Source organism: Haliotis rufescens, unplaced genomic scaffold, assembly GCF_023055435.1.
Source record: "Haliotis rufescens isolate VD_foot unplaced genomic scaffold, xgHalRufe1.0.p SCAF_3, whole genome shotgun sequence".
NCBI classification, from domain to species: Eukaryota; Metazoa; Mollusca; class Gastropoda; order Lepetellida; family Haliotidae; genus Haliotis; species Haliotis rufescens.
The window spans coordinates 18,763,697-18,787,029 of record NW_025964001.1 but is presented as its reverse complement, the minus strand read 5'-3'; the positions used below and the strand labels follow the sequence as shown (position 1 = coordinate 18,787,029).

Here is a 23,333-nt window from a genome sequence, read left to right as displayed (position 1 = left end):
TAGTGTGGTTCTGTGTGTTTGGTAGTGGGTGCAGTGGATGAGTGCGTGTTCTGTGGTTTCGGGTTGTTTGCAGTTGGGGCAGTTGCCTGTGGTGTGCCTTTTAAGATTTTTTAGGTGGTTATTTAGGTTAGTGTGTCCTGTTTGGAGTTTTGTAATTAATCTGTCAAATTTTTTGGAGGGGTGTAGGATTTTAGGTTTGGCTGGTGGTTTTCTGAGCACTTTTTTGATTTGGCTATTTGAGTTTTGATATTGATTATGCCATTTTTTGGTTATTTTTTGTTTGTTTACACTTTTAATTTCTGATTTTGAGATGGGTAGGTTTAGGCTTACTTCTGGTATTTTGAGAGATAATTTAGCTGCTTTATCGGCGCTTTCGTTGCCGTAAATTCCTACGTGGGCGGGGATCCACAAGAATGTTATTTGTTTGCCTGCTTTTGTTAGGTCGTTGGAGCTTTTAAGTATTTGGTTTATTAATTTAAGTCGTTTTTTGGTATTTTTGTTTTGGAGGGCTTGTAGTCCACTAAGGGAGTCGGTGAGAATTAGGATTTTATTGTTGTTTTTAGATTGTTGGTTATGCAGGGCTGAGGCCATGCCCATAAGTTCGGCCGTGAATATAGATTGGTTGTTAGGGAGTCGGTAAGATTGTGTGGATATAACTGGTTGTGTGGTATGGACTCCGAAGCCTGTGTGGTTGGAGATCGGGTCTGAAGATCCGTCAGTGTATATGTGACACCAATTTGGCCAATTTTCGTGTATGTATGCGAGTGTGGTGGTTTTAGCTATGTTTGGGTCGGTTTGTTTATTTATTTGGTTTGCTAGCGTTGTGTTTATTTTGGGTATTTTGAGTTTAGGGGTGAAGATATTTGATTTTTTGCAGTTTTGTTTAAGATTTTGAGTTTGGTGTTCCTTGAGGTAGTTAGTTATTCTTTGGGATATTGGGGTGAGTAAGGGGTGTTTGCGAGCTAGAGCTTGGTTTCTTGGGCTAATGTTTTGGTTAAATAAGTTTTGGATGAGAGGGTTTGACTGGGACGCGGCCCAGAAATTAAGGCTTTGATGTTCCCTGCTCAGATTTAGTGGCATTTCCCCTGTAAGTGCCTGAAGTGAGGTGTAGGAGGTGCCATGTTGGGTGCGTGTAATTAGTTTAAGGGCTTGGTATTGTATTGATTCAAGTTTTTCAGATAGAGAGTTGTTTAGGGTATTGTATATGGCGCAGCCGTAGTCTAGTTTTGATCTAATTAGTGCTGTATAGAGTGAGAGGAGGGTATCTTTTCAGGCTCCCCAGTTAGAGCCGGTGAGACATCTTAGTGTGTTAAGGTCTTTGCTGCATCTAGTTTTTAGGTTTTGGACGTGAGCCTCCCAGGTGAGGTGTTGATCGAAAATGAGTCCTAAGAATTTGGTTTGTTTTTGGAATTTGATTGGTTGGTTGTTTAGCTGGAGGATTGGGAAGGCAGGTTTCATGTTTTTATGTTTGAATACTACTCCTGTTGTTTTATCTGAGTTAAGGGAGAAGCCCCATTTGTCTGCCCATTGTTGTATTTTATTTAGAGATTTTTGGATTAAGTTTTCTGCCATTTTAATGCTTTTAGTGCGGATCCATAGGGCTCCGTCATCCGCGAATTTTGAAGTGTTTAGTTTAGGGGATAAGCCCTCGAATAGATCGTTTATCATTATATTGAAGAGGGTTGGGCTGAGGATGCTGCCCTGGGGAGTGCCATTTTCTAGGGGACACTGGTCCGATAGCGTATGGTCTATACCCACGGTTATTTTGCGATTGTTTAGGAAACCTTGGATGAAGTTTATTATTTGGCCTTTTAGTCCTATTTTTTTAAGTTTTTGTATTAGCCCGTGGTGCCATACCATATCGAAAGCTTTAGAGAAGTCGAGGAATATGCCTATGGTGTATTGCTTGTTTAGCTGTCCTGTTTTTATATCCTGTTCTAGTCGGGCGAGTTTATCGAGAGTTGATCGGCCAGGAGTGAAGCCGCTTTGGTCGGGGTTTATGATGTTGTTTTGGTCTAGGTAGTGCTGTAGCCTATTTTTGGTCATAAGTTTCATTGTTTTGCAGAGATTTGAGGTTAGGGAGATGGGCCTATAGGAGTTAGCCTGTTCTGCTGGTTTATTTGGTTTAGGTATTGGGATTACTAGAGCTTCCTTCCATGAGGATGGGACCTGTCCGTTTAGGTAGACTAGGTTGTATAGTTTAAGTAAAGTTTGGAGTAGTTTGGTAGGTAAGTGTTTGATTATTTGGTAAGAGGTGAGGTCTAGGCCAGGCGCTGTTCCTTTTTTTCTATTGTTTAGTACGTGATTTAGTTCTTCTATGGTGTAAGGCTGGTTTATTTCTAGGTTGTCTTGTCTGTTTTCTTTGGAGAATTTGGTTTCTTTTTTTAGTTTATCTTGGAATTTTTTACTGGTTAAACTAAAAAAAGAAACCGAATTCTCCAAAGAAAAGGTTGTTCAAGAATGCTAGACGTACTTATAGACTTACTAGGGGGCACGGGTGGCCCAGTCGTCTAAGGCGCCGCGATTCGCTGTGCAGAGTTGCGTCCCTTGGACACGCCAGAAACCTATGATTGTGGGTTCGAATCCCGGTTCGCCCCGATTATGTTTCTAGGTTTGTCAGCACCATACCCGTGCTCGTGGGTTTCACCGAAGTGGTAAACGTCTGAGACCTGCAACACTTCGGGCTTTCCACCCACATTAAGCTGACATGCCGTGATATAACTGGAATACTGTTAAAAGCGGCGTTAAACCCAACTCACTCACTCACTCACTCACTATAGACTTACTAAACTTGAAAGTGATAAAATTGTACTGAGAGGTGTTAACAAACAATATAAGAAACTGACAAATGATTATAACAATCACATGAGAAAGACTTAAAAAAAAATAATTAAATGGCGAAAGAATACCGAAGACAATTTTGGAAACACTTTTAAAAAAATCAAGAGTCTGAAAAAATATATCAATTGACCAACTTCAAGCTTTTTTAAAGAACTTAATGCAAATGATGTTGATGAAAATGAATGTACACCAATTAGAGACCATCAATCTGATAATGAAGAACTTAACAGGCAAATCAATGTTGCAGAAATATTACTGGCAATCAATTCACTTAAAAAGAGAAAAGTGTTGGATTTGATAAGATAGAACACGAGTACCTGATATCGAGTAAAGACGTAATGATTAATGTTTATCATGACCTGTTTAACTTAATTCTTAAACGTGGAAAATTGCCGACATCATGGCTGGTTGGTACGATCAGACCTATTTATAAAAAGCAATGTGACCCCTCCAAACTTGAAAATTATCGCCCAATTACCATATTATCTTCTCTAGGTAAATTGTTCACAGCAGTTTTGAACAATCGCTTGGCATCTTTTACAAATGACAATCATATTTTTTCAGAAATACAAGCTGGCTTCAGGGAAGGTTACAGTACTTTTGACCATATTTGTGTACTCTATGGTCTAATAGATATTTTAAGGGCGAGTAAAAAGAAATTGTACTGTGCATTTGTGGATTTCCAAAAGGCCTTTGACAACATTTAGAGAATCGGATTATGGCAAAAGCTCTTATCATATGGTATCTCTGGAAGAATATTTAATCTTATTCACAATATGTATTCAAATATAAAATCGATGAAGATATATCAGGATGTCTTACTTGTAAGAAGGGAGTCCGGCAGGGTGAACAATTGTCACCATTACTGTTTGCAGTATATTTAAATGATGCTGAAACCTCTTTGAGTGTCCATAACTGTAATGGTGTGTCCCTTGAAACTTCTCTTGTGTTTTGTAACTAATGTTATTATTGTACTCAGACGATACTGTAATATTTTTCGGAAAACCCAACTGACTTACAAAATAGTCTAAACGTCTTCATAAAATAAAGTGAAGAATGGAAACTGAAGGTGAATCTAAGTAAAACAAAGATACTAATCTTTGGTTCTGGCACCTCGAAAAGGTCAACTTGACTTTAAATTTGGAAATAAAACAATCGAAATAACAGATTGCGATATATATTTGGAAATTGCTTTCAATAAAACAAATCTTTTACACAAGCCATCAAAACGTTAAGAGAACAATCTTTAAAAGCCTCGTTTGATTTATTATCCAAAGCCAGAAATGTATATCGCCAACAGAATGTTTACTGATAGCTTTTGACCACATGGTAGCGCCTATATCAATGTATGGTTGCGAGGTGTGGGGTTTCAGTGATCTCACTTGCGTAGAAGGAGTTCATAAAATGTTTCTAAAGTATATACTCCATTTACGAAAACGTACTTCATCATACATGTTATATGGTGAGACTGGTAGAACCCCTTTAACAATTAGTATCAAGAAGCGAATGGTTGCATTCTGGTACAAAACTGTATCCTGTACGAATAATAACAAACTTTCCGTAATTATCTATTAACATACTTTACCAGGTGTGTATCACAAACAATTACCATTCTTAATGGACCAAGTATATCAGTGATATATTGAATTGTTGTGGTTTAAGCTTTGTATGGTTAAACCAAAGTGTTGGCAACAGACAATGGTTGCTGTCCACTGTAGAAAGTAGGCTTAAAGACCAATTTATACAGTGATGGCACAACGATCAAACTATGTCATCAAGAGGAAAATTCTACTCTTGTATCAAACCAGAATTCTGCCTTGAACCCTATATTTATAAAAAAAAATAATATGGACTTGTTACCATTACCCTATATTTATAAAACAAATTAATATGAACTTGTTACCATTGTTTAGAACCAGCAATCACACTCTGCCTGTTGAGAAGGGACGATGGATAGATTTGAAACTGACCGTCAGCGCTATCTTAAAAAGTACTATTATGGCAAGCCTAATTATCACAAACCTCAACAACTATTTACTACCCCTAAAGTATCAGTGTTAAGAAATCTCCACAGATTTGTCTCCTGTATTCTTAAAAACATTCAGCGTATATGCGCATACTTTTAATCATGTGGATATACTCTGTTCATCAAACTACTTCCTTGCATTTATGTCCATGTACAACTGTGAGTGGGTAGTTACGGAAAAAACTTAAACTATGCAGAAAACAGCTTGACTGGTCTGAAGTGGACTGAAGTAATACAGTTATGTACGGTCCACACCGGAAAGTCATGTTTGATTGGCTAGCGCACCATTGCAGCATTTTTGAAATGTCATTAAGGAACTGCCGTTTGTTTGTTTGATTAGTATTACATTATTGGAATAGCTTGCTAGCATCATAGTGAATGTATTGTTGATATTGTCTCACCTAAGATGAGATACCTACAATACACAGGATTCAGCAGCGGACAACCCGTTCACAAAAGCCATCTGTGATATCAGTACGTGAACTCATCCGAAGTCACAATTGTGATGACATTCAGCCTCAAGACAGTCACAACAAAGGGTTATACCCTCCCTGGACTTTAAAAACTCCCAAAGTTGACACTGCTTTAACATCAGAAGTCCCAGAAAACCCTACCCTACTACAATCAGTAGCTATTACTAAAATTCAAACTACCTCGGACGGCTGGGCCCATATATACACTGATAGATCCAAGAATCCTATCAATAACAGTGCTGGTTACGGGATCCATATCCACAGCTCCAAACCCCAAGCACAATCGGTTCGCCTGCCTGATGGTCAGTCAGTATTCACGGCTGAATTGGAGGCAATTCATCATGCACTCAAACTCATACCAGAACTTCCGGAAGCAAAGGCAGTCATCCTATCAGCTAAATGCACTTCAAGCCATCAGTGGCAGAAACTCGAACACAGTCAACAATATTCTATACGAATATACAAAACTATCGGACCAAGGGCAACAGGTGGAGCTGTGTTGGATCCCCTCTCACATAGATATTCATGGAAATGAAAAAGCAGACACAGCTAGCTCTAGACAAAGCGGATATACAGCCTATTCCCTTTAGTAAAGTAGAGATGAAAAGCAAAAGCAAAGCCTCTATAGCAGAACGATGGCAAGCCCAATGGGACGCAAGTAAGATTGTGAGATGGCTATACAAAATTCAACCCAAGATCCAACAAAATCCAATCTCATACTCAAATGAAAGGAAAATTGAAATTGCCATCTCACGCCTCAGACTCGGTCACAAAAAGCACTATGACAAGGTTTGTTCATCTTGCAATCAGGCTGAAACCATTGCTCACGTGTTACTAGAATGTCAAAACCATGCCCCAGCCCGGGCTCGGTTAAAACAAGAATTGCAGTTAGATCCGCTATCTGTCATAGAACTCCTAAAGCCAAGAGATGCAGTAGCGAAGACCAAACTAATTATTTCTGAGAGATGGACAGCTACTCGAACGTATATAACCAGAGCAGCCAAGGATAAAAATGACATTATAGCAATATAAGAAAATAGAAATCATATCAATACAAAAACCAAAATTATGTGAATACCAAACTCACAATAGATATGTGTACCCTACTCCCCCACACCAGTCCCAAAGAGGACTGGTCAGCCGAAATTGCTAAGGCAGAAGGCGACCTCTTAAACACTCAATGCAACAACAACAACAACAGCGGACAACCATGTGATCACATCTCGGTATTTGAATTAGAACAGTGGCCGATTAGTGCATAAGCAACCCGGAATATTACCGGCCAATTACTATTCTGTTATGTCTTGGAAAGTTATTTACTATCTTTGTGGAAAGTAATACTATCTTCTTCTGTAAGGGCTGCTCAACGACAGATAATATTTTTGTCCTACGGGGTTTGACAGTCAGAAAAGAAAAAAATGTATTGTGTATTTGTTGACTTCAAGGGTTCGCAAAGGTATTGTGAAACTGCCTCATATAAATCTACTATTCAACATTTTCTAAGAACCAAAAATAGCCATATTTAGTCAAATATGTGGCCCCTGGCAAATATTGAGTGGTATAAATACAATTACTGAATTGTACCGTGTACCACTGTGAGAGGTTTTGGTGAAATAAAGAACCTGAACTTGAATTTGCAACTTAAAAGAAACTCCTGCACACATTACTAGCAACACAGAACAACACTCCAATCCACACTAAACTGCAACAATCAAATGACACTAGCAACGCTACTAAACCCCCGAAATGACTTACAAACCTATAAAGCACGAGGCATCTATTTTATCAAAACAGGCATACTCGACCGCATCTAAAAACTACAACGAATAAGCTACCAATAACCCTAAAATTCTAAACCTATAAAAACACACAGCCACACAACCTCACAAAAAACTCGATTTAGTTCCCCCAACCTTCTGCATGGCACATTTCAAAATTCCAAATTTGTTCTCTAAAATTAAGTAAGCAACTCTAAAAGCCCCCTAGGTTGCCTCACATTTTCAGACATACCCTTTTCGACCAATCACTATCACTAAATGCCATGGCGGGCCCAGGCGCGAAATACGCATATGTCGGAAAGCGCACGTTAAATTCCCAATTTCAGTAAATAAGTAAGGTAGACCAGATCCAAAGCCTCGCTAAACAATTCTTTTTTCGAAAAGTGGCAAACTAACTACCAAAATTCAATTTTTTAACTGAAGCAGATACTACAAAAGCCACTCAAAAAACTAACAATCTTCCACAAATCGAAAAACATACACAGGGCAAAAAGCAAACTACAAACTAAACTAACACCAACATATAATCAACACCAAACGAGCAAATGCACACACTGCAAGTTGGCAAGCCCAGTGGGACGCAAGTAAGATTGGCAGATAGCTATGCAAAATTCAACGCAAAATCCACCAAAAGCCATACTCAAACTCAAATGAAGAGACAGTTGAAGTAACCATCTGACGCCTCAGACTCGGTAACAAAAAAGCACTATGACAAGGTATGCCAATCTGGCAATCATCCTGATTTTGGTGGGTCGGTTTGTTGTTTAACGCCGAACTCCAGCTATATGGCGGCGGTCTGTAAATAATCGAGTCTGGTCCAGATAATCCAGTTATTGATATCATGAGCACCGATCCACGCGATTGGGATCGATGACATGCATTTTGCTTTTACGGCAAGCATGGGTTGCTGAAGACCTACTCTACTCCGGATCTTCACGGGTCCCATCAACCTGAATCCATTGCTCACGTATTACTGGAATGTCAAGACCATGCCCCAGCCCGGACTCGGTGAAAACAAGAACTGCAGTTAGATCCGCTATCTATTGTTAAAAAAATAAATATCATTACAAAAACTCACAATATACATGTGTACCATACTCACACACATGAGTCCCTGAGAGGGACAGGTTAGTCGCAATTGCTTAGGGAGAAGGCGACCTCTTAAACACTTAAAGCAACATCAACGTAGAGCACGACTTGCTTACCTCGTGTGATCATGGATTTCAGTAACCCATTCATATAATATTAACAATTATTTTGCCTTTTACGCCCAATGGAATCTGTTTCGACAGAAAATAGGGATTGATGATGCTCTGGCATAAGGGATTGGTGAACAGACAACTAAATACTAGTGTGTATATACAAGATGCTTTCTCCCTTTAAAATAACACGTTTTGACACACACAAACATTTGCAAAAAACATGCGCTACACTTCCTTTCAAGTCAAGCGCTAGTTGTTTTTAATTTTCGTGGTAAATATATATAAACAATATTTCAAATTTTTCAACTGATCATTTCAGTTATAATGTTTACCTTAACCAAAGTTGTTTTTAACTGATGACATTCTTTATGGTATAAATGACAAATAAGCATATACATCATGTCTTCCGACAATGTCGGTTCGCTTCTTATATTTTTAAAAGAAGAAATTTACGATTAAAAGCATGATTCATGTCAGTATATTTAAATATTAAGCACAGTGATGTCAGTCGACCTTACTTACTTACTTACTTTGGAGATTTAACGTGCGCTTTCCGACTGATGCGTATTTCGCACACGGGCCCGGCCAGGCCATTTAATGTGTTTCCGAAAGGGGCGAAAGTGGTGTGTGCAACCCAAGAGGGGGCTTTAGGGGCTGCTTATATGGAATTTGGGAATTTTGAGATTTGGAATAGATGCCGATGGGGTTGGGGAGGAGAACTAAGGGAGCTGGGTATGGTGGATGTTTGTTTGTTTATGTAATTTTGATTTGGTAGATTATAGTGTTTTTAGATGCGTTTTATTAGTTCCGTTTTGATTAAGAATACGCCTAAGGCCTTGAAGTTTTCTAGTTTATTTTGTGGGTTTAGTATTGCTTCTAGAGTGAGAGCCTTGTTTAGATTGAGGGTGGTTTGTAATGCGGTTCGATGTGTTAGGTAGTGTGTGCAGTGGATGAGTGCGTGTTCTGGGGTTTCTACTTGTTTGCAGTGTGGGCAGTTACCTGTAGTATGTTGTTTTGTTTTTTTTAGGTGGTTATTTAGGTTAGTGTGTCCTGTTTGGAGTTTAGTGATTACTCTGTCGATTTTTTTTGATGGATGGAGAATTTTTGGTTTGGTAAGTGGTTTGCTGAGTACTTTTTTGATTTGGCTATTTGTTTAGATATAGGTTATGCCATTTTTAGGTGATTTTTTGCATGTTTACGCTTTTAATTTCTGATTTTGAGATGGGTAAGTTTCAGCTTATTTCTTGGATTTTGAGGGATAGTTTAGCTGCCTTATCGGCGTTTTCATTACCGTATATTCCTACGTGGGCGGGTATCCACAAGAAGGTTATTTGTTTGCCTGCCTTAGTTAGGTCGTTGGAGCTTTTAAGTATTTGATTTATTAATTTATGTCGATTTTTGGTATTTTTATTTTGTAGGGCTTGCAGTCCATTTAGGGAGTCGGTAAGTATTATGATTTTTTTGTGGGTTTTGGATTCTTGATTGTGGAGGGCTGAGGCCATGCCCATTAGTTCTGCCGTGAATATTGATTGGTTGTTTGGGAGTCGGAAGGATTGTGTGGTTTTAGTTGGTTGTGTGGTATGGACTTCGAAACCTGTGTGTTTGGAGGTCGGATCTGAAGATCCGTCCGTGTAAATGTGACACCAATTTGGCCAATTTTCGTGTATGTATGCTATAGCTATTTTAGCTATGTTTGGGTCGGTTTGTTTATTTATTTGGCTAGCTAGTGTTGTGTCTATTTTGGGTACTTTAAGTTTAGGGGTGAAGATATTTGATTGTTTGCAGTTTTGTTTAAGATTTTTAATTTGGTGTTCATTTAGGTAGTTTGTTATTCTTTGGGATATTGGGGTAAGTAAGGGGTGTTTACGAGCTAGAGCTTGGTTTTTGGGGCTGATATTTTGGTTTATTAAGTTTTGGATGAGAGGGTTTGACTGGGACGCGGCCCAGAAATTTAAGCTTAGCTGTTCCCTGCGTAGACTTAGTGGCATTTCTCCTGTTTAGTCCTGAAGTGAAGTGTAGGAGGTGCCATGTTGGGTGCGTGTAATTAGTTTGAGAGCCTGATATTGTATTGAGTCAAGTTGTTTAGATAGAGCGTTGTTTAGGGTGTTGTATATGGCGCAGCCGTAGTCTAGTTTTGATCTAATTAGTGATATGTAGAGAGAGAGGAGGGTATCTTTGGAGGCTCCCCAGTTAGAGCCAGTTAGGCATCTTAGGGTGTTTAGGTCTTTACTGCATTTAGTTGTTAGGTTTTGGATGTGAGCATCCCAGGTGAGATGTTCATCGAAAATAAGTCCTAAGAATTTGGTTTGTTTTTGAAATTTGATTGTTTGGTTGTTTAGCTGGAGGATTGGGGAGGCGGGTTTCATGTTTTTATGTTTGAATACTATTCCTGTTGTTTTTTCTGAGTTAAGGGAGAAGCCGCATTTGTCAGCCCATTGTTGTATTTTATTAAGAGATTTTTGGAGTAAGTTTTGGGCCATTTTAATGCTTTTAGTGCAGATCCATAGGGCTCCATCATCCGCGAATTTTGATGTGTTTACTTTTGGGGATAGGCCCCCGAATAGATCGTTTATCATTATATTGAAGAGAGTGGGGCTGCTCTCCAATTTTATGTTACCACTATGATGCTTGTTGATATGGTTCCTGACAATGTGATGATAGGGTTGAAGCCAGACAATGTGATCATAGGGATGAAGCCTGGGATGATAATGATGAAGCCAGACAATGTGATGATAGGGATGATAGGGATGAAAACTGACAGTCTGATGATAATGATGAAGCCAAGGTGATAATAGAGATGAAGCCTGACCATATCATAATAGGGATGTCGCCTGACAATGTGATATAGTGATGAAGCTAGACAATATGATGATAGGGATGACGCTTGCCAATGTGAGAATAGGGATGATTCCTGACAATGTGATGACAGGGATGATCCCTGACAATGTGATGATAGGGATGCCGCCTGACAATGTGATGATAGGGATGAAGCCTGACAATGTGATGAAAGGGATGATTCCTGACAATATGATGATAGGGATGACGCCTGACAAAGTGATGATAGGGATGGCGCCTGACAATGTGCTGATAGGGATGACGCCAGACAATGTGATATATAGATGAAGCCTGACAATGTGATGATAGGATTGACGCCTGACAATATGATGATAGGGATGAAGGTAGACAATGTGATGATAGGGATGACGCCTGACAATGTGATAAAGGGATGAAGGTAGACAATGTGATGATAGGGATGACGCCTGACAAATGTATGATAGGGATGAACCAGACAAAGTGATGATAGGGATGACGCCTGATAATGTGATGATAGGGATGAAGCCTGACAATGTGATGAAAGGGATGATTACTGACAATGTGATGATAGGGATGATTCCTGACAATGTTAGGATAGGGATGACGCATGACAATGTGATGATAGGGATGACGCCTGACAATATGATGATAGGGATGATTCCTGACAATGTGATGATAGGGATGATTCCTGACAATATGATGATAGGGATGAAGCCTGACAATTTGATGATAGGGATGATTCCTGACAATGGGATGATAAGGATGACGCCTGACAATATAAGGATAGGGATGAAGCTTGACAAGGTAATGATAGGGATGATTCCTGACAATGTGATGATAGGGATGATTCCTGACAATGTGATGATAGGGATGATTCCTGACAATATGATGATAGGGATGATTCCTGACAATTAGGGATGAAGATTGACCATGTTATGATAAGGATGAAGCCTGACAATGTGAGGATAGGGATGATGCCTGACCATGTGATGATAGGGATGACGCCTAACAATATGATGATAGGGATGGCGCCTGACAATGTGATGAAAGGGATGACGCCTAACAATATGATGATAGGGATGACGCTAGACAGAGTGATATAGGGATGAAGATTGAGTGATGAGAGGGATGAAGCCTGACAATGTGAGGATAGGGATGACGCCTGACAATGTGATATAGGGATGAAGCTACACAATATGATGATAGGGATGACCCCTGACAATGTGATATAGGGATGAAGCTAGACAATGTGATGATAGGGATGACGCCTCACAATGGTATGATAGAGATGATGCCTGACAGTGTGATGATAGGGATGACGCCTGACAACATGATGACAGGGGTGACATCTGGCAATGTGATGATAGGGATGACGCCTGGCAATATGATGATAAGGATGATGCCTGGCAATATGATGATAGGGATGGCGCCTGACAATGTGATGATAGGGATGAAGCCTGACAATGTGATGAAAGGGATGATTCCTGACAATATGATGATAGGGATGACGCCTGACAAAGTGATGATAGGGATGGCGCCTGACAATGTGCTGATAGGGATGACGCCAGACAATGTGATATATGGATGAAGCCTGACAATGTGATGATAGGGATGAAGGTAGACAATGCGATGATAGGGATGGCGCCTGACAAGGTGATATAGGGATGAAGGTAGACAATATGATGATAGGGATGACGCCTGATAATGTGATGATAGGGATGAAGCCTGACAATTTGATGAAAGGGATGATTCCTGACAATGTGATGATAGGGATGATTCCTGACAATGTGAGGATAGGGATGACGCATGACAATGTGATGATAGGGATGACGCTTGAAAATATTATGATAGGGATGATTCCTGACAATGTGATGATAGGGATGATTCCTGACAATATGATGATAGGGATGAAGCCTGACAATGTGATGATAGGGATGATTCCTGACAATGGGATGATACGGATGACGCATGACAATATAAGGATAGGTATGAAGCTTGACAAGGTGATGATAGGGATGATTCCTGACAATGTGATGAAAGGGATGATTCCTGACAATGGGATGATACGGATGACGCATGACAATATAAGGATAGGTATGAAGCTTGACAAGGTGATGATAGGGATGATTCCTGACAATGGGATGATAGGGATGACATCTGGCAATGTGATGATAGGGATGACGCCTGGCAATATGATGATAAGGATGATGCCTGGCAATATGATGATAGGGATGACGCCTGACAATGTGATGATAGGGATGAAGCCTGACAATGTGAGGAAAGGGATGATTCCTGACAATATGATGATAGGGATGACGCCTGACAAAGTGATGATAGGGATGGCGCCTGACAATGTGCTGATAGGGATGACGCCAGACAATGTGATATATGGATGAAGACTGACAATGTGATGATAGGGATGACGCCTGACAATGTGCTGATAGGGATGACGCCTGACAATGTGATATATAGATGAAGCCTGACAATGCGATGATAGGGATGACGCCTGACAATGTGATATAGGGATGAAGGTAGACAATATGATGATAGGGATGACGCCTGATAATGTGATGATAGGGATGAAGCCTGACAATGTGATGAAAGGGATGATTCCTGACAATGTGATGATAGGGATGATTCCTGACAATGTGATGATAGGGATGATTCCTGACAATGTGAGGATAGGGATGACGCATGACAATGTGATGATAGGGATGACGCTTGAAAATATGATGATAGGGATGATTCCTGACAATGTGATGATAGGGATGATTCCTGACAATATGATGATAGGGATGAAGCCTGGCAATGTGATGATAGGGATGAAGCCTGACAATGTGATGATAGGGATGATTCCTGACAATGTGATGATAGGGATGAAGCTTGACAAGGTGATGATAGGGATGATTCCTGACAATGTGATGATAGGGATGACATCTGGCAATGTGATGATAGGGATGACGCCTGACAATATGATGATAAGGATGATGCCTGGCAATATGATGATAGGGATGACGCCTGACAATGTGATGATAGGGATGAAGCCTGACAATGTGATGAAAGGGATGATTCCTGACAATATGATGATAGGGATGACGCCTGAAAAAGTGATGATAGGGATGGCGCCTGACAATGTGCTGATAGGGATGACGCCAGACAATGTGATATATAGATGAAGCCTGACAATGTGATGATAGGGATGAAGGTAGACAATGCGATGATAGGGATGAAGGTAGACAATGTGATGATAGGGATGAAGGTAGACAATGTGATGATAGGGTTGACGCTTGAAAATATGATGATAGGGATGATTCCTGACAATGTGGTGATAGGGATGATTCCTGACAATATGATGATAGGGATGAAGCCTGACAATGTGATGATAGGGATGATTCCTGACAATATGATGATAGGGATGAAGCCTGACAATGTGATGATAGGGATGATTCCTGACAATGTGATGATAGGGATGAAGCCTGACAATATGATGATAGGGATGACGCCTGACATTGTGATGAAAGGGATGAAGCCTGACAATATGATGATAGGGATGATTCCTGACAATGTGATGATAGGGATGAAGCCTGACAATGTGATGATAGGGATGATTCCTGACAATATGATGATAGGGATGAAGCCTGACAATATGATGATAGGGATGAAGCCTGACAATGTGATGATAGGGATGATTCCTGACAATGTGATGATAGGGATGAAGCCTGACAATATGATGATAGGGATGACGCCTGACAATGTGATGAAAGGGATGAAGCCTGACAATATGATGATAGGGATGACGCCTGACAATGTGATGATAGGGATGATGCCTGACAATATGATGATAGCGATGACTCCTGACAATGTGAATTAGGGATGAAGATTCACAAGGTGATGATAAGGATGAAGCCTGACAATGTGAGGATAGGGATGACGCCTGACAATATGATGATGAGATATGTTGAGATAATTGGTCCTCGGCGACAAGTGGTCGTTCTTCAGTCAAAAGGTATCGCACTATGTTTTTAGTGAGTTGGTTATCGTTTATTGATTATTAACATCAAAATATTGATCGAAAATGCTTTTAAAACAAGGAGATAGGTGTAGACAATTTAGGCGAATGACACCGATGAAATAATTCATTGAAGTTGATTGCGACCGTTTTCGTTCGGTTTTTCGATCACCATATTTTGTCACGATGTAAAATTATATATTAAATTTTATTTAGTTCTGCTCAGTAATTGTTGGACCAAAGAAAGTTCATATACTTGATTCACTCTTTTTGACAATGAGAGAGGAAAAAATCTGAACTAATCTGGTTACCAGATGGTTATAATGCTACGTAATCGCCCTACAGCTGTATGAAGGTGTGAATCGTAGCTAGGTTACCAGACCTGATAACTAAATCTATTACCGCTTCGATACAGGTATAGGATACGTCTCCAGTAATACCAGAGGTGACAAAATGGCTTCATGGGAATATGATTATTTCTGTAACTAACAGTGCAGCTGCAATAAGCTGCAATACTGCTTATGTGGCTGTAAGCAATAGTTACTCTTTCACTGACAATGATATTTTGTTTCCAGCTTTCGGACACATTATTGTTTTCACTTTCATTGAACATTCATGTACACAATTTCTTTTGTTAAATTATATTGAGCAAGGTGAGGGTTTTAATTTAAAGTGCACAGGGAACTGTACCAAAGGGAGAGGACTCTACTCTACATAGGACTTTGTGTATGTAAATTATATAGGAATTTGAAGGTCAATTTTGGAGGATGAATAGCACAGAACTACAAACGTGCGCATGCGCCTTGACCTTATGATATTACGCATGCGCAGCGTCTAAAACGCGAGATCGCGAGAAAAAGTGAAGCGTCGCGTTCTCGCGTTTCGCGATTTCGTGTTTTTGTGGCCTAATTTGTCAAGTCGAGACTGCGAGATTTTTCATGATGTCCAATTGTTACATTCTCGCGTTGTCGACTTTTGACATAAAGTGCTATGTGTAAAAGAAAAAAACGAGACTGCTAAATCGCGAGAACGCGAGATTTTGGCCAAATCTCGGGTTCTCGCGATTTCGCATCCTCGTGTTTTGGGCATATTTTGCTCGTTTCCAAAGGTCGAGATCTCGATAATGCGAGATCTCGAGAATGTCCCTTACAGTATTCCATAGTCCAGGCTTCATTATTTGGAAAATATACGTTACATTATTTCTTAATTATGGTACTTACTTTATACGTTACTTATCTGTGGGCTGATATATTTCCGATGTACATGTATTATATTTCCGACGTTATTCAAGTGGATATTATATAATATCACCGACAAAAGAAACACGAATGCCATAATATTAATATGAGCTAGTGAACAACATTCTCCAAGACCCCACCACCTACTCCAAGATCAAGAAGGACCCAACCACCAAACTCCTCCGCCAACATAAAACCCTCCTCAAACAACTTAAAGACAACTTTGATATTAGCCAAGCTCTTCACCACCAACTCTCCATCAACCACAAACTCTCCATCAACCACCCTATGCTAGAGCCACCATCAAAATCCACAAGAACCCTCCTAAAGCCCGTCTACTTGTGTGCTCCCGAGATACTGTCTTCTACAAAACGGCCCAACACCTAACCACAATCCTTGCCCCCTTAGGAAAAAAAGCCGACTCCTTCATCTCTGACTCCACGGACTTCTGCTCCAAACTCAAGAACATCACCAATCCAGATCAAATCATCAGTTACGATGTAGTAGACCTCTTCACCAACGTACCCATAGATGACACTCTGCAAATTCTCCGCCGTCGCATCACTGAAACCCCTCCTGAAACCAGCTTAACCACAGAATCTATCATCGCCCTCACCACCGCCTGTATCTCCACCACATACTTCACCTGGGGCGACGAGTATTATCAACAGATACACAGCCTACCCATGGGATCCCCACTGTCTCCTATCCTTACTGAAATCTACATGACCCACTTCGAACAGCAAGCCCTCACAACATCACCCATCCAACCTATTTGCTGGTACAGGAAAGTTGACGACACCTTTGTCATCCTCAAACAAGACCAAGACCCAACCCTGCTACTACAACATCTTAACCAACAACACCCCCGAGTACAGTTCACCATCGAAACAGAAAAGGACAACCAACTACCCTTCCTAGATGTCCTCGTCTGTAGAAACGCAGCTAACAGAATCCAAACCAGTGTCTACCGGAAGCCCACCCACACCGACCAGTGTATCCACTTCAACTCTAACCACCCCCTCAGAACCAAGACTGGCATCATCTCCGCCCTTACCAAACGTGCCATCAACCTTTCCTCTGCTGACCCCAAACCTGAGATCACACACCTCCGCCAAGTCTTCACCCACCTCAACAATTATCCGGCCAAACTAGTCGACAAAGTTATCGCCTCTGTCCCACACCCAGACCTGCGGCCCTTAAACCCGAATCAGCGCCCTTCCGCATCGCCCTTCCGTTCATAGGAAAAGCCTCCCACATCATCAGCCGCCTCCTCAAACAGCAAGCCAACATCGACACCCACTTCACCAGCTCCAACTCCCTCAACACCCTGCTAAGAGCCAACGGCAGGAACACATCTAAACCCCAAGAGGTTAAAGGTGTAGTCTACAAAATTGACTGCAACTGCGGGCAATCTTACGTAGGTGAAACATCCCGCCCAATCAACACTAGAATCAAAGAGCTTAAACCTCCACCATCAAATCCGACAGCAAATCAGCCATCTCGGACCATATCATCAACTGTCCCAATCACATCATCAACTGGGACAACGTCCAAATCCTCGCCAACAACCTCCATGATTTCACCAAAAGAAAACTAACAGAAGCAGTCCACATTCGCCGCCACAACCCATCAATCAACAGAGATCAAGGCTATTTCATCCCATCCGCCTACTATGAACTCATCAAACAATAATCACCTGTTTATTGGCTTCATGCCCCATTGGCTTCTAGCTATGTGTTTTCTGTCCATCGTGTTGTGATAGCATCATCCTTGTTGTCACACCTACCTATGTTATCCCACTCATGTATGCCCTTGTTGTTACTGTTAATCCTCTACTGTTAATCCTCCACTTGCTATATATATTCTACACTATGTCCCTCATTCGAGTGCGAAATAGCCAGAGCCGAGTGCGAAATAGCCAGAGGCTGAAGCGCTCGTAAAATCACCAAATATCTCTCTCATTCAGTCTTGCTTGACAACGGTATAAGGATCTATACCGAAACGTCGCTTTTTACAGTATTAAAGAAGTTGTTATCCATAAAATTGTGTCTATCTTGTCATCCGCCAACTTCTCAGTAATGCCTATCAAACAAGCCATAATATTGGTTAACATATGAAGAATATTACCCATATTCAAGAGATATTAGATTGGTTTGGTGAACAAACGAACATACAACATTCAACGTATGTTGTGTGAACCGACGCTCATGAATGCATCATATGTGACGTCATCGATCCATGACTCGAGATGCACCATTTGTCTCACGCAGGATTAAGGTGTAAAGTTTGGAAGTCACGTGCAGCATATGGTGATAAGAATAAAGACAATCTGTTGTAAGACTTGACACATTGAAAACATCTCTTCTGAACGTACAAAAAATCGCTGAATACAATGTGTATTCTAAATTCAGGACATTCACCATCCCAGTGTGCCCTTCCCAATCTCCCCAATGCATTGAATAGCTGGCACTGCTACGTGTACATAGTAGTTTATAGGTTCAGTGTCTATTTCAGTACATCTACAAATATAGAGGGCGTACCCATCGCTGTGCACTCATGTCCATTTACATTTGGTGCTTAAACGTAACTTTATTAAACAACAGCTTTCCTCCCACATCAAGCTGACACGCTGTGATATAACAAGAATACTGATATGGCGATGTGTGTGTGTGTGTTCTAGCTTAAGGGAGAAGTAAATACTTTCACGATCACATGTAATAATAATCTATGTGTGTAAAGCATGAATTATATGGTGGTTAAGGTCCATTGCCATGTTGCCCTGTCATATCTACGCGGGGGCACGGGTGGCCCAGTCGTCTAAAGCGCCGCGATTCGCTGTGCAGAGGTGCGTCCCGTGGGCACGCCAGAGACCTATGATTGTGGGTTCGAATCCCGGTTCGCCCCGATTATGTTTCTAGGTTTGTCAGCACCATACCCGTACTCGTGGGTTTCACCAATGTGATAAACGTCTGTGACCTGCATCACTTCGGGCTTTCCTACCACATTACGCTGACACGCCGTGATATAACTGGAATACTGTTAAAAGCGGCGTTAAACACAACTCATTCACTCATATCTACGCGATATCACGACAAAGCGATAACACGACATGACACGACATTGCGATATTACAATATGATATAGCGATAATGCCATACAGCCAAAAAGGACGACATGGCGATAACACGATACGACTTTGCGACAACAACACACGACATTGCGAATTGGCGATAAAGCAAGAAGGCGACATTGAAAGGCGACATTGAAAACATGGTAACACGACATGGCGATACGGCGATACGGCGACACAGCGAATACGTAGGTTCATACTGAATTGGCAAGACGACTGATCATTTGAACTTATGATTGGTTTGTTGTTTAACGCCGCACACAGCAATATTGCAGCTATATGACGGCGGTCTGTAAATAATCGAGTCTGGACCAGACAATCCAGTGATAAATATCATTAGCATCGATCCACATATATGGGATCGATGACATGCATCAACCAAGTCAGCGAGCCTGACCACCCGACCCCGTTAGTCGCCTTTTACGACAAGCATGGGTTGCTGAAGACCTATTATACCCCGGATCTTCACGGGTCATTTGAACTTATGAGAAACGTGGAACTACGTGACGTGAGGTTACGCTGCCGCCGCTGTCATCTCTGTCTTCCATCAGTTCAGTGCTGCATAAATCACTGTACTCAACGCTGTATTCGTAGTTAAAAATGGATAAAACAAAGAGGTAATGGACATGCTTACCCTCTTCGCGAACACCTGGTGTCATCACTGATGTTCAGGGATCCATTTACACAAGTTTCACCTCTACTTTTCCTTTTACACCAATTTGGATTTATTTCGCCGAATAATCGAGACCGGTTATTCTCTGGCATTGACGTTTTATATAATACATTTGGTACTGACACCAAAGACTAGAAATTGTGCTCTTGGACATGTCTGGAATACCCTGGCTGAACCCGACCTAATTTCTCCTGCTTTGTTACAACCCTTAATATAAACATTAACATAAACGAGTTGCGGATTAACCCTAACTGTAAATAGTTTTACAATGCGGGTTAAAGTGACAGATAATTTTCTTTTACATTTACAATTATCACTATGAAATAATACTTATCAACAGTCAGGAAACTTCATAACGGATAACGACGGGACGGAGGATTCCGATTGGTTGAAATGTAGATATTATCCGATTTCGATAAATAGATATACGTGTTTTGGAACCCGTACCACAATGTCATAGGTTCTGAGAACCTTAGTTACCATGGCAACGGAACGGAGACATCAGAATGGTTAACATTGAGATATTTATCAGATTTCATTCAAGTTTGGTGTGGGATTACAATCTAACGTTTGAGCACCAAGTGCTCCCACTAAAATTAACACTTGTTTCGTATTGGCTTTCTGTCCATCTGTGGCTATTGTATATGTTATGGGTGACGGATACAAACACAGTCCCATTAAACAATGAAACATACACACCACATACATTTTGTTATATTGACTGATGCATACATACACCATAAACATTCAACGCAACATATATACACCACATGCATGCACTGACATAGACAACGCAACATATACACACCACATGCATACACTGATATACACAACGCAACATACATTCACCACATGCATACACTGATATACACAACGCAACATATATACACCACAAACATACACTGATATACACAACGCAACATAAATACACCACATGCATGCACTGATATAGACAACGCAACATATACACACCACATGCATACACTGATATGCACAACGCAACATACATACACCACATGCATACACTGATATACACAACGCAACATATATACACCACAAACATACACTGATATACACAACGCAACATATACACACCACATGCATACACTGATTGTACAACGCAACATATATACACCACATGCATAAACTGATATGCACAACGCAACATATATACACCACATGCATACACTGATATACACAACGCAACATATACACACCACATGCATACACTGATTGTACAATGCAACATATATACACCACATGCATACACTGATATGCACAACGCAACATATATACACCACATGCATACACTGATATATCAGCTGCGCTTTTAATCAAGTCACAGCGAATTTCCTTTAGGTTAATAAAGGCTTAACTTATGATCTTATCTCTTATATGGATGATGAAACTACACGGTCAAATGACCCCCAAAACAGCGGACACGGATGGAAGATTGGCGAAAGTTTGTGATGAGACGTCTCGTCTTTTCCCAGTGATGCCAACAAAACAAAAAACCAAAGGAACCTGAAACAACGCATCCTATACTGAATGAGAATCATCTGGACCAACTGTGGAAAACACCCATCGTCGCTTGTGCACCGATATTTCATAAGGCTTCAGCGTCCGAGAATACTGAAGCTTGCAGTAGTATAGGTAATGATGGTTCTGGACCACTTCCACTGGAGCCAGATTTATATGCCTATAATGCTACTACAGGGGGAATAATCTCTTACAGAATCCCCATTCAGAGGTTTATTACAAAAATGACAACTAGTCGACTTCTTACAGACCCTCCAATCATCCCTCGTCATACACATGGGTTTCCTACGTGATAAATTTTCCCTGATTATTCTCTCTTCGTTTTGTAGATATTCTAGGAACTTTCCCGCTGCATCGGGACCTCTGTAAATCACGTGCGGGTTTGTTGTCCCATCATACGAACTATATATCCACACCCACAAGGAATATGTTCTTGAGTTTTGTACGTAAAACTTAAATCAGTATTGTGTTCCATATTTTCAATAGGTTTGATAAGTGCTTCTAAGTCAGCGTAAATTACGTACGGTACTGGCATTTGATTACAATAACGTTCAAATTTTAATATATATTTTTTCCCTCTTTAGGCATATCGATTCTGATAGCAGTCTGCCCAACACCTCTGCAGTCTTCTTTATGTGCTTCTAATAGATCTTGTCTGCTGTACCCATGTAGGCATCTTTCACAGAAATATTTCTTTCTAGCATGTTTTGTTTGATCGTATAATAGCCTGTTGAAACTCTTTATCCACGTATAATGATATTTACCATCTTTTTCGATCAGAAATGAATTGAATTGGAATATGTTCCAGAGCGGAGCTTATCCCGGTACAACAATTCCTTTAGAAGAATGTCCGAAAACAATTATAGCTAAATTATTTTGCTTTTCCACCTTATCAATTTGTGAGATTGGTGTAGGTTCATGTATACCATCAAAGTTGAGTCCATTGTTTAGGGGATAGCTAGAAATACTATCCAGATGTTTGTCTACGGGGAACAATGCAGATCTTATCATCATTCTGAAACAGTCATCGCCTTTATTTTTTACATTAATTATGGATTTTTTCTTTTTATAATACGGGGATAAATCCATATAAGATCCACCTTTGAAAGGCATATAATTTGCTATATCTAAATATAAACTATCGATTTTATCCAAACCCCAACCCGAACCTCTATTAGTCCAGCGTTTTAAAGTTTCTTGTATCCTCTGAATTGATGTATCTAATGAAGTGCTTTTAGTATCGGATTCAGTTATAACTTCTTGATTGCTCCAGAAATATGGTTCACTATATTCAGTGCTATTGTCTGCGTTACTTTTACTCAATGACATTTTAATCGTCAGCTGGTATTCTATACTATTTAAATCATCTAACTCCTCGTTAATTTTGCTCGATACGATGGGCTTAACATCATTAACATCAATGTTGGAATAAATATCCATCTTCCAACCTCTTAGATATTTACCAACGCTGGCTGTGGGTACAAATTTTAACTCATCAACAGTGGGTTTATTTTTATCATCGGGTTGATTATTATCTTGTAAAGCGATCAATTCAGCTTTTCTCATTCGAGAATAACCTCTCAGTCCACTGTTTTTCGCTTGAGCTT

At 40.4% G+C, this 23,333-nt stretch overlaps 1 protein-coding gene across 1 annotated transcript; it reads left to right on the top strand.

Moving 5' to 3' along the window:
* The first annotated feature begins 13,686 nt into the window (after window positions 1-13,686).
* LOC125384342 lies at window positions 13,687-17,625 on the top strand. Its single transcript, XM_048403359.1, has 2 exons — window positions 13,687-13,809; window positions 16,615-17,625. The coding sequence occupies exons 1-2, from the start codon at window positions 13,687-13,689 to the stop codon at window positions 17,623-17,625; spliced, it is 1,134 nt and encodes a 377-aa protein (XP_048259316.1).
* The last annotated feature ends 5,708 nt before the right edge of the window (window positions 17,626-23,333 follow it).